The sequence below is a fragment of the Eucyclogobius newberryi genome, unplaced genomic scaffold (assembly GCF_026437365.1).
Source record: "Eucyclogobius newberryi isolate DKJ021-1_F unplaced genomic scaffold, fEucNew1.0.hap1 SCAF_14, whole genome shotgun sequence".
Lineage (NCBI taxonomy): Eukaryota > Metazoa > Chordata > Actinopteri > Gobiiformes > Gobiidae > Eucyclogobius > Eucyclogobius newberryi.
Window position 1 is genome coordinate 2,481,620 of NW_027315768.1, and position 13,296 is coordinate 2,494,915.

General features: G+C 47.6%; 1 protein-coding gene across 1 annotated transcript in view; it reads left to right on the forward strand.

The window, feature by feature from the left end:
• xpo4 (exportin 4) overlaps positions 1 to 13,296 on the forward strand; it is a 62,194-nt gene that overhangs the window by 23,359 nt on the left and 25,539 nt on the right. Inside the window, 1 exon segment of the mRNA XM_072444164.1 lies at positions 7,110 to 7,222. Within this exon segment, the coding sequence (XP_072300265.1) occupies positions 7,110 to 7,222 (113 nt within the window).

Below are 13,296 nucleotides of genomic sequence, written 5' to 3' on the forward strand. Positions count from 1 at the left end.
TTCCTGCTCTTCAGTTAAATACATTTGCATCTTAGAAACATATTCTAAATCATACAATTTGACCTTGTTGGAGTACCCCAGGCACATAACCAGCATTGTAAAATACCTTAGGTTATGACTTGTGAGTAGGTGTTAATTCTTACTTTTGGTGGTCTTAAATCTTAAAAAGTCTTGAAAAGGTCTTAAATTTGAATTGTCCAGCCCTGCAGAAACCCTGCAGAAACCCTGCAGAAACTTGTCAATAATGATCGGCATCTCCCTAAAAAGTGTACCTGAGCGTCTCAACATCACAGTGTCCCGCTCCAAGTATGTAATAAGCAGTTTGTTTAAAGGTGAAGGGACTGTAAACTGAAGCCAACACCAGTAGCATGCAGCGGGACACGCAGCGGGACACGCAGCGGGACACGCAGCGGGACACGCAGCGGGACACGCAGCGGGACACGCAGCGGGACACGCAGCGGGACACGCAGCGGGACACGCAGCGGGACACGCAGCGGGACACGCAGCGGGACACGCAGCGGGACACGCAGCGGGACACGCAGCGGGACACGCAGCGGGACACGCAGCGGGACAGCTGGGTGCACCATCTCCTGCCCCGAGAGCGGAGCCTCCTCGCAGCGTTCACACGTGCCACTATCGGACAGTCGACCCAGGATCATTCATTTCATCTGCAGAAAGTATTTCATTCATACAGATGAAGCTTATTGATACTAGAACTAGTATCAAAACTAGACACCAACTTGAGCGTACAGAAAAACAAGATTTTAATCGGGAAATCCTTCATTAATTTAATAGATGAAGGATTCAAAACTCTCGTGTATGAAATGTAAACCATTCTGAATGATTTTATTTTGACATTACCAGCCAACATTTAGTTTGTTTATGAATTGTTTTGCTTTTAAAATGCACACACGTATCTTTGAAGCCTTCCTATGGATATGTAATGGTATAAATAATATAAATGATTGAGGATTTGATCATCTTGCCTTCCCCCGCTCTGTGCCTCTGCAGTCCTGAAACGAACTCTGGCGAACTCTGGCTATAACATAGCTATACCACCTATACATAGCAATAAAAATCACCCTGGCGTCTGGAGCGTGGTGGACTCTATTGGCTTCTAGAAGTGATACATAATTGTGTTAACTTAATAAAGGAATATTGATGACAAGAAGTTGGTAGTGTAGGTCTGCAGACTGCCTTAGGGGGCATTCCTGGTTTGTTATTTCACATGTTGCGACTAAGGAGCGGACTTGGGGATGGACAGAGCCGTTAAACCGCAGCACACGCCTTGACAAAGCGCCCCGCCCGCCTTAAGGCTGCGCAGACATGGCCCTGGAGCCGATAATAAGGAAAGGAAACGTGAGAAGCTGTTAATGCTCTGCTTTGTGGCCCACAGGACTCACAGTGATGAGGAGCATTGTTGGTTATTTAAGGCAACGAGTAGATGTGGGCAATATATATCAAATTAAATATAATCATGAATGTTGTTTTGAAGATGCAATATTAGAAAATCAAGTTTATCTTTTACATTGTAGGAAACAGTTGTAGTTATCTGGACTGTGACTCGTAGCCTCAGGTCTGCAGCCTCCCATTCTGTCATTTTGTTGTTCCTCAGGCTGTTTCTGTGGCTGTGATGTAGTCTTCTGTAGAGATGTGTTTACAGGTGGTAGAAAAGTTTAGACCTTTAGAGAACGTCCTTTTCTGGACGCGGTCTGATAGGTTCTTAATCCAATTGTTTTTTCGGGTCTCCAATCGGTCTGTCTCTGTCCTACTGTCCTGCTGGTCCTTACCTGCGTTCTTTTATCCAAGAGGATGTTAAACTTCTTGATTCGGCGTTCTTTGCTCTTCCTGTGCTTCTTGTGCTGTCTGTGTAAAATCTAACACTCTCTTGAAGGCTTCTTCAGAGAGTATGCTGGTTAATTTCTTCTGTAAAGTTTCTGTTCTGTCTTTCAGTTGATCAATTCTGAGGTTGTTTTCCTGGATCCTTTCGCTGAGCATCTGCCTTAGGTTCCTTCTCCAAATCTTTTCTGCTCAGAGAAGTAGAGAAGATTCAGAATCAGAATAGGTTTATTGCCTTTGTCAATGAACAAAATTGAACCCTCAAAACTTCTTCAGTATCTTTGCTGTTCCTGCTCTTTTCTGGACCGAGATGTTTGATGTTTTTTCTGGATCTGCTCGAGCCATTCCTCCAGTTTGGGGGTCACTGCGCCAAGGGCTCCGGTCACTACGGGCTCCACCTATACACGATATATGTATTTTATTTTATTGAGGGGGTTCAGACGGTCGGTTCAGTTGGCCAAAGGAGGAGATACAGACCACAGATGTTAAGACACGAAAGCTCCTGATCATGGAGGGTTCCACCCCAAATCCAGCACCTGAGACTGTACACTAGCACCCTGAGACTGTACACTAGCACCCTGAGACTGTACACTAGCACCCTGAGACTGTACACTAGCACCCTGAGACTGTACACTAGCACCCTGAGACTGTACACTAGCACCCTGAGACTGTACACTAGCACCCTGAGACCGTACACTAGCACCCTGAGACTGTACACTAGCACCCTGAGACTGTACACTAGCACCCTGAGACTGTACACTAGCACCCTGAGACTGTACACTAGCACCCTGAGACTGTACACTAGCACCCTGAGACTGTACACTAGCACCCTGAGACTGTACACTAGCACCCTGAGACCGTACACTAGCACCCTGAGACTGTACACTAGCACCCTGAGACTGTACACTAGCACCCTGAGACTGTACACTAGCACCCTGAGACTGTACACTAGCACCCTGAGACCGTACACTAGCACCCTGAGACTGTACACTAGCACCCTGAGACTGTACACTAGCACCCTGAGACTGTACACTAGCACCCTGAGACTGTACACTAGCACCCTGAGACTGTACACTAGCACCCTGAGACTGTACACTAGCACCCTGAGACCGTACACTAGCACCCTGAGACCGTACACTAGCACCCTGAGACTGTACACTAGCACCCTGAGACTGTACACTAGCACCCTGAGACTGTACACTAGCACCCTGAGTCTGTACACTAGCACCCTGAGACTGTACACTAGCACCCTGAGACTGTACACTAGCACCCTGAGACTGTACACTAGCACCCTGAGACTGTACACTAGCCGTAAGAAAGGAGGCGGGACTAGTGAGCGTGAGAGCCACTGTCCAGGACGAAACGTCCAAGATCCATAAGTACATCAAGGACAAGGCTCCTACAGAGGACGTGCTCAGAGAATGTCTCAGACAATGAGGGACAGAGGATGATGAGGTGCTGGAGGGACCAACATGAGAGGACACGCCCCTACATGGGAGGACACGCCCCTACATGGGAGGGCACGCCCCTACATGGGAGGGCACGCCCCTACATGGGAGGGCACGCCCCTACATGGGAGGTTACGCCCCTACATGGGAGGTTACGCCCCTACATGGGAGGACACGCCTCTACATGGGAGGACACGCCTCTACATGGGAGGACACGCCTCTACATGGGACGACACGCCCCTACATGGGAGGACACGCCCCTACATGGGAAGACACGACCCTACATGGGAGGACACGCCTCTACATGGGACGACACGCCCCTACACGGGAGGACACGCCCCTACACGGGAGGACACGCCCCTACACGGGAGGACACGCCCCTACACGGGAGGACACGCCGCTACATGAGAGGACACGCCCCTATATGTGAGGACACGCCCCTACATGGGAGGACACGCCCCTACATGGGATGTACCATCGGAACATAACTGAAGTGGCTGATATCACAAAATCCTACCGATGGTTAGAAAGAGCCGGTCTGAAGGACAGAGGCCCAGATCTACCACACCAGACAAGACCCAAGACCAAGACCCAAGGTGTAGCTGTGCAAAGGGGCCCCTGAGACCATCCCACACATAACTGCAGGTGCAGATGCTGCAGGGACAGCACACATGGAGCTCCATCACCAGGAGCTGACATAGTGTAAGAAACATCTGTGCAGAGCACGAGCTGGAGACCCCAAGGACAAAGTGGAAACACCTCCAAAGATGGAGAACGACCGAGCCAAGGTCCTCTGGGACTTCCAGATACAGACTGAATGGTGATGGAGAACCAACCGGACATAGTGGTGGTCTCAAGGGTCCGAGGAAAGCCGTGGTGGTCTCAAGGTCAGAGGAAAGCCCTGGTGGTCTCAAGGGTCAGAGGAAAGCCCTGGTGGTCTCAAGGGTCAGAGGAAAGCCCTGGTGGTCTCAAGGGTCAGAGGAAAGCCCTGGTGGTCTCAAGGGTCAGAGGAAAGCCGTGGTGGTCTCAAGGGTCAGAGGAAAGCCCTGGTGGTCTCAAGGGTCAGAGGAAAGCCCTGGTGGTCTCAAGGTCAGAGGAAAGCCCTGGTGGTCTCAAGGGTCAGAGGAAAGCCCTGGTGGTCTCAAGGTCAGAGGAAAGCCCTGGTGGTCTCAAGGTCAGAGGAAAGCCCTGGTGGTGGACATTGCAGTTCATGGGATGGAAACATCCAGAAAAAGGAACATGAGAAACTAGAGAAATCCCAAGGCCTCAGAGAGGAGCTGGAGAAGGTCTGGAGCGTGAAGGTATCAGTGGTGCTGTAGTGACTGGAGCAGTTGGAGGAAACTGGAGGAATGACCCTCAAACTGGAGGAATGACCCTCAAACTGGAGGAATGACCCTCAAACTGGAGGAATGACCCTCAAACTGGAGGAATGACCCTCAAACTGGAGGAATGACCCTCAAACTGGAGGAATGACCCTCAAACTGGAGGAATGACCCTCAAACTGGAGGAATGACTTGAGCAGATCCAGGAAAAGCATCAGACATCTCGGTCCAGAAGAGTGTAGGACCAACTAAGATACTGAAGAACCCTCAAGCTCCCAGGGGCCTCTGGGGGAGGACCCGAGCTTGAAGGGGGAGAAATAGAGACCACCCGCAGAAAGAGTTTTTTTTTTTAATCTACATTTTTTGATTTTTTGATTATATTAATATGTTTCTCTTATTGGAATATAAGGCTTTGCATCCAAGTCCTGAGGTTGTGGTCCTTGTGAGTGAAGTAGGGACCAGCTCTGTGGCTGGGAGAGGGAACATGTCGGAGCTCTTGTCACTAAACAAACTGTTGTCATGATTGATGTGGCTCTGTGCCGACACGACTCGCTGTTGTGTGCTTTGGCCCCTACGCTCTCAGTGGAGAGGTCAGAGTGGCAGCAGGTGATGCCATTTAAAAGCATCTGACCACATGTAGCCACTTGTCTAAGTCAGTCTATGTCCAGTCCTCATTTAGAGTGCACAAACATGGGCCCCTAGTATTTGAATTAAAAATAATAATTTTATTTTAAGTTTTACATCCTTGGGAATGTTTTATAGCTTGCAAGCTATGAAACATTCCCAAGGAGGTAACATTTTAAATGAAATGTAAAATTTTCAAGTTTTTAAAACAATTAACAGGCAGAATAACGCAATCTTACCCAAACAACAGCACATTTTATTGTAACTTGAAGCCTTCTATAAAAAAACTTTTTTTCTAATATCTCAGGAGAAAAAGAAGATTAAATAAATAATTTTCTGGACACCCTCAATTTACCGGTTTACCCGAGCTGAAAAAATGGTACAGGGTTCAATCAAGAGACAAAAGGAAGAAGACATCTCCGGGAGTAATGGCTTCACCTCAAAGTGGTATAAAGCTCTAAAAGACACACTTATGCCTGTGCTATTAACAACTGTCCAAGGCGAGAGGAGCCATCCATCCATCCATTTTCTTCCGCTTATCCGGGACTTCCCTCACCACAGAAACTTCCTCCAGAAGCGGTTCTACTCCGACAGCCTCACGCGTGAGTCCTCACCCTATCTCTAAGGCAACTCATTTCCATCTGCAATCTTGTCCTTTCGGTCATTACCCATAGCTCATGACCATAGGTGAGGGCAGGAATGTAGATTGACCGGTAAATGGAGAGCTCTTTCTTCACCACAACTGAAAGAAGTCACCACATCTTTAATACCTAAAGAAGGGAAGGAGCGACTGGACTGTGCCTCATATAGACCTATTTCTATCCTGAATGTGACTATCGTTTATTCACCTCAATTATGTCCAAAAGAATGGAACAAATCCTCCCAAACTGAATCCACAAAGATCTGACAGGATTTACTAATAAACAAATCCAAGATAACGATCCTTACACAATTAATCCTTTATAAAAACACCAGAACCAAGCTGTAATAATTAGTTTGGACGCTGAGAAAGCTTTTGATTCTGCAGCTTGACTTATTTATTTATAGTGCTAAACAAATTTCAAATAAGACTGCTTAATTATTAAAAATATTGCAGCTCTTAACAATGGTCCAACCTCAAAAATTAAAATCTATGGTAACCTGACAGACCCACTGACTCTGGAAAGAGGGTTGAGACATGGCTGTGCTTGGTCCCCCCTTTTCTTTCCTTTTTACTTGGAACAATTGGCCCAATGGAAAGATCTATCCTTTTAAATGGCAAATGGATATTTAGATGTAGATCTCCAAAATGTTAAGAAAATCATATACATATAATATATTATGAAAAATTATACCCTTCTTTTTACTACTATAGAAAAAGATCTTGAAGAATCATATCTTTCCTGGATGAATGAGGCATTACACTGATTCAAATGTATTCATTTTAAGGAGCGTTCATGGCTTGAGAAGATCTTTTTTTCAGAAGGCACAATTTCGGGCAGAGCGCCCAAGCACAGCCAGAGCGCTGGTGTCATCCCTTACTTTAGAGCTTCTTCTACCATAACACAAAAAGTGCCCATTTACAAGAAGTCATGTACCCCAGCTTTGATTATTGTGATTAGTCTGCTCCAAACATAAATGTATAAAATGGGAATTGTCAAGAGTACATGCATGTTGGGACAGTCTGTTTCTGAGCTTGGAGTCTAGAGTCTCTTGGTCTTGCCTGGACAGAGCAAAGGCTCGCAGGGAGAAAGGGAGGGATTGAGATGTGGAGGAGTCTCTCCAGGAGCAGCTGGCTCTGGCACCAGAGCATCTGCTGCTGACCGGAGCTCCTCACATCGCTGACAGCTCTAACACTGTGACATGCTGCTGTTGGCCTTAACCCGCTGCTCCGCACTGGGCCGACACTACATCGCTATGTTCGAGGCCACGCAGAATGTGACGCTCAAACCCAGCGAGTCCTGGAGAGAGGCGCTGCTGGACACGCGCATCATGGACCTCTTCTTCACCGTGAGTACCTCCTCACACTCTACTACCTACTGTATTCATCTTACATCTCCATTATGCTTTGTACACTGTAACAAACCTTCTGTTGTAAAATACAGCTGACATACCATATATATTAAGGCTGCAGGATATTGTAAATGGGTTGAAATGATTAATGATTTTGCACTATTTATATCCTTTTTACACAAAAATGTAAATGCCTTTATTGGTGAAACTGTCAAAACTTAACAGGGACTAAACCAAAACTGAATCAAGGGTAATTAAGATTTAATGATAAAATCAGCCTTTCAAAGGTTTTTATTTGAAAAACAGTATATTTCTGTCAGAAGGAGGCGCATTTGTAGCATCATCATCTAGTCTTTTCTTGAGCTGTTTGTATTCAATAGGTTTGTCACTAGTTTCAACTAGTTTCCTCTGAGGGCCATATTTGAATCCAGACGAGTAGCGGAGGACCGGCCCGCCATCATTGGTGTGGAAAAGAAATATCAAACATCAAATAAAATATCACTTTTCTGTCAAATATAGGCTATTTGAATATATTATTTAATTCCTTTCACGTCATATTTATGAAGGATACAAGTGCAGACAGATGCCTGAGGGCAAAAAAGAAAAATTATTTTAATATTTAAATTTTTTTTAAATATTACTTGCCATGTTTGGCGGGCCGGATTATAAAGACAAACAGGCCACATGTGGCCCGCGGGCCGCAGTTTGCCCACCCCTGAAGTAGAGGCTCATTTAAGCAAGTACTGAATGGGGATTGGGCCGACATCGTCTCTGGTATTTCTAGTAGCTGGTGTGTTTGGTATTGGCCAGCTCAGCTGCCACAGACTTGCCCCACGTGGAGGGGCCCCCGCCTGCTCCTCAGTCTGTCAGCCGGGCCCTTTGTCCCCGGGCAGCTGTGGTGACTGCCATGGCTCATCCTTCACCCTGATATGCTTCTTTAAATTACTCTTATGTTGGGGTTTGATCCTTGGACACAGACGTATAATTAAAGCTGAGTAGAGATGGGAGATATATCGTGATATTAATATCACAGTTATTGTTTCGGAGATATCCAAAATCATCAAGATGATTAAAAATTAACTCCCAAAGAGACGGAAACATCTTTTTAATGTCCATTCCTGTTTTCTACAATACTTGAACCTCAACCAAGACATGTACAGGTACATTTTAACGCGTGTGTTTGTGCTCCGCGTGTGTGTGTTGGTGCGTGCGTGTGTGCGTGTGTGTGTTGGTGCGTGCGTGTGTGCGTGTGTGTGTGTGTTGGTGCGTGCGTGTGTGCGTGTGTGTGTGTGTTGGTGCGTGCGTGTGTGTGTGTGTGTGTGCGCGCGTGTGTGTGTGCGCGTGCGTGCGTTTGTGTGTGCGCGTGTTGGTGCGTGCGTGTGTGTGTGCGCGTGTGTGTGTTGGTGCGTGCGCGTGTTGGTGCGTGCGTGTGTGTGTGTGTGTGCGCGTGTGTGTGTTGGTGCGTGCGTGCGCGCGTGTGTGTGTGTGTGCGCGTGTGTGTGTTGGTGCGTGCGTGCGCGTGTGTGTGTGCGTGCGCGTGTGTGTGCGCGTGTGTGCGTTTGTGTGTGTGCGTGCGTGTGCGTTTGTGTGTGTGCGTGCGTGTGCGTTTGTGTGTGTGCGTGCGTGGTGCGTGTGTGCTGTGCGTGTGTGTTCTCCGCGTTCCACGTGTGCGCGTGTTTGTTCAGTCTTAAATCGGAAAATAACATTTCATAGATGTCATCCTGTACAGCCTGTGTGTGAGTGGGCCTACGCAGCAGGAGAACCACACATAGTTGAGATGTTTAAAGGTACACGTGCCCTGCCGCCCCGCCCTGGCCCACCGCCCTCTAACTATAGTCACACTGACATATCTGAGGTGATATCAGCATTGGCCAGCTGCTTTTTCGTAGCAACGTGCCTCTTTGGTCTTGCTCCGCCAATGGATCCCTCACCCGTTCCTGCTCCCACAAGTGTCCTTTCTGAGTGACTTTTTTGGCAAAATATGGAGTAAAGAACCCATCGGACAGGCCAACTGACCATCGCTCACCAGGCAGTGGAGACCTCCTGTACCAGAGGGTGTGGATTTAAAAGGAGAATACCTGAAGTGGCCCCTTCTTGTACTCTGTGAATTGACTGCTTAAAGACCTCAACCACATCACTGCTTTTCTCTGGCCACGTGGAAATGCTGGCTCTATCAGATTAGTCCATAACTGTAATTGTCATTTTCATGTAGACAAAGAAGATTGTGGAGAATACAGGCTCGGTATCCTCTAAATCAACATATTTTGTAATTAGTTTCGAATGGCCCTAACTGCAGAAAATGGAATGGTTTGGAGCGATGGCTGTGAACTGGACCACAGTCTCCAGCTGAGGAGCTTGGACTCTGGGCTCTGGCTCAAGTGAACCATCTTATTCTTGGAGAAGGTTGTTCATAGGCTGTAAGTACTCGTCTGACCCTCACCCTCAAGCCGGTCAGGAAAGCGCTCGCTTGCTCTTCTAAAACCTTCATCAGCACTTCCACCTCACACTCTATTCACTTACACACGGACCCAAAGAAAAGACCACTTCTGATGACATTACACACAATGTTTCATTTAAGTAGGCTGACAAAAAATACTGATACGTATTTTTCGGACTATAATTCGTACCTTTTTTCATAGTTTTTGCCGGGGTGCGACTTATACTCCAGAGTGACTTATACTCCAGAGTGACTTATACTCCAGAGCGACTTATACTCCAGAGCGACTTATACTCCAGAGCGACTTATACTCCAGAGCGACTTATACTCCAGAGCGACTTATATATGATATTCGTTATTTTCACCCTGGTAACCGCATTTCACGTGTTGATTATTTTTACACTGACGACCACAAGAGGGCACTCTAGACTATAGTCATCTGAATAACTGTTAATATGTGACGTTAATATACCGGACACTTACCACAGTTCTGTCTGTGCCTCATGGAGCTTTTCACCTCGTTTCTAAAAATGCTTTTCATGAATAAATATCTGTTCTTCGTCTTGGTCTTGAAATCAAATAAATGTCCCCCAAAAATCCGACTTATACTCCAGTGCGACATATATATATATTTTTTGCAATTTTTGTTGCATTGATGAAAATATAGAAATACAATTAAGAAATCAGATTTTGAGGATTCAAAAAAATCAAAAGCGCAGTCCTCTTCAAACCTCAATAACAATACAATCCTCTTCTATCCCTCCATGTCACATGAGTTCACATGCTGCAGAACGGAGTTCACATGCTGCAGAACGGAGTTCACATGCTGCAGAACGGAGTTCACATGCTGCAGAACGGAGTTCACATGCTGCAGAACAGAGTTCACATGCTGCAGAACAGAGTTCACATGCTGCAGAACAGAGTTCACATGCTGCAGAACAGAGTTCACATGCTGCAGAACGGAGTTCACATGCTGCAGAACGGAGTTCACATGCTGCAGAACGGAGTTCACATGCTGCAGAACGGAGTTCACATGCTGCAGAACGGAGTTCACATGCTGCAGAACGGAGTTCACATGCTGCAGAACGGAGTTCACATGCTGCAGAACGGAGTTCACATGCTGCAGAACGGAGTTGCATGTTCCATATCGATCACACAATTCATCTCTGGTCCATGTCCTGGACGCAAATATTTTTTTCATAGTTGAGTTGGGAACAGGGCAGATATCTCAGCCAATCAGAAGGCGAGCAGCTTCTATGTGGGCGTTGAAGGTGGGCATTGACCTAAATCTGGTCTACTCCCATTGGCGGCCCAGATCAATGTGATGTAACTTATCGTCTCGCGCAGTCAATATTCATCTCTGTTGGCCCAGTGGTAAAAGGCGTGGTCTACGACCCTCGAGATCCTGAGTTCGACTCCTGCTCCCACCTCTAGTTTAATTAAGTTTAATTTCCCCCCCCCCTTCATCTACTAACTACTACAAAAACTTAGCGTTAGGGGTTAGGTTTAGGGGTTATGGTTATTTATTTTATGGTCAAACACTGGCTAGCATGTCCATTGTCATTCTCTATTTAGTTAATTCACTTGTTCAGGTTCTGTGGCGCTGCGATCTTCTGGGAGGAGACCAGATTTTAAGTCAACTCCCACCCAGAAACTGCTCGCCTTCTGATTGGCTGAGTTCCCAACTCAACTACGAAAAAAATATTCGCGTCCTGGACATCTTCCTTGAATCCTCTGTTCTCATCAGCTTTCCTTCTTTCCGGTTTGTTTACAACAGCCATGTTCTCTCTCGTGTGAAGCAGGTTCTCAGGTTCTCTCTCGTGTGCAGCAGGTTCTCAGGTTCTCTCGTGTGAAGCAGGTTCTCAGGTTCTCTCTCGTGTGCAGCAGGTTCTCAGGTTCTCTCTCGTGTGCAGCAGGTTCTCAGGTTCTCTCTCGTGTGCAGCAGGTTCTCAGGTTCTCTCGTGTGAAGCAGGTTCTCAGGTTCTCTCTCGTGTGCAGCAGGTTCTCAGGTTCTCTCTCGTGTGCAGCAGGTTCTCAGGTTCTCTCTCGTGTGAAGCAGGTTCTCAGGTTCTCTCTCGTGTGAAGCAGGTTCTCAGGTTCTCTCTCGTGTGCAGCAGGTTCTCAGGTTCTCTCTCGTGTGCAGCAGGTTCTCAGGTTCTCTCTCGTCTGCAGCAGGTTCTCAGGTTCTCTCTCGTGTGCAGCAGGTTCTCAGGTTCTCTCTCGTGTGCAGCAGGTTCTCAGGTTCTCTCTCGTGTGCAGCAGGTTCTCAGGTTCTCTCTCGTGTGCAGCAGGTTCTCAGGTTCTCTCTCGTGTGAAGCAGGTTCTCAGGTTCTCTCTCGTGTGAAGCAGGTTCTCAGGTTCTCTCTCGTGTGAAGCAGGTTCTCAGGTTTCCTCTCGTGTGCAGCAGGTTCTCAGGTTCTCTCTCGTGTGCAGCAGGTTCTCAGGTTCTCTCTCGTGTGAAGCAGGTTCTCAGGTTCTCTCTCGTGTGCAGCAGGTTCTCAGGTTCTCTCTCGTGTGCAGCAGGTTCTCAGGTTCTCTCTCGTGTGCAGCAGGTTCTCAGGTTCTCTCGTGTGAAGCAGGTTCTCAGGTTCTCTCTCGTGTGCAGCAGGTTCTCAGGTTCTCTCGTGTGAAGCAGGTTCTCAGGTTCTCTCTCGTGTGCAGCAGGTTCTCAGGTTCTCTCTCGTGTGCAGCAGGTTCTCAGGTTCTCTCTCGTGTGCAGCAGGTTCTCAGGTTCTCTCGTGTGAAGCAGGTTCTCAGGTTCTCTCTCGTGTGCAGCAGGTTCTCAGGTTCTCTCTCGTGTGCAGCAGGTTCTCAGGTTCTCTCGTGTGAAGCAGGTTCTCAGGTTCTCTCTCGTGTGCAGCAGGTTCTCAGGTTCTCTCTCGTGTGCAGCAGGTTCTCAGGTTCTCTCTCGTGTGAAGCAGGTTCTCAGGTTCTCTCTCGTGTGCAGCAGATTCTCAGGTTCTCTCTCGTGTGCAGCAGGTTCTCTCTCGTGTGAAGCAGGTTCTCAGGTTCTCTCTCGTGTGAAGCAGGTTCTCAGGTTCTCTCTCGTGTGCAGCAGGTTCTCAGGTTCTCTCTCGTGTGCAGCAGGTTCTCAGGTTCTCTCTCGTCTGCAGCAGGTTCTCAGGTTCTCTCTCGTGTGCAGCAGGTTCTCAGGTTCTCTCTCGTGTGCAGCAGGTTCTCAGGTTCTCTCTCGTGTGCAGCAGGTTCTCAGGTTCTCTCTCGTGTGCAGCAGGTTCTCAGGTTCTCTCTCGTGTGAAGCAGGTTCTCAGGTTCTCTCTCGTGTGAAGCAGGTTCTCAGGTTCTCTCTCGTATGAAGCAGGTTCTCAGGTTCTCTCTCGTGTGCAGCAGGTTCTCAGGTTCTCATGTGCAGCAGGTTCTCAGGTTCTCTCTCGTGTGCAGCAGGTTCTCAGGTTCTCTCTCGTCTGCAGCAGGTTCTCAGGTTCTCTCTCGTGTGCAGCAGGTTCTCAGGTTCTCTCTCGTGTGCAGCAGGTTCTCAGGTTCTCTCTCGTGTGCAGCAGGTTCTCAGGTTCTCTCTCGTGTGCAGCAGGTTCTCAGGTTCTCTCTCGTGTGCAGCAGGTTCTCAGGTTCTCTCTCGTGTGCAGCAGGTTCTCAGGTTCTCTCTCGTGTGAAGCAG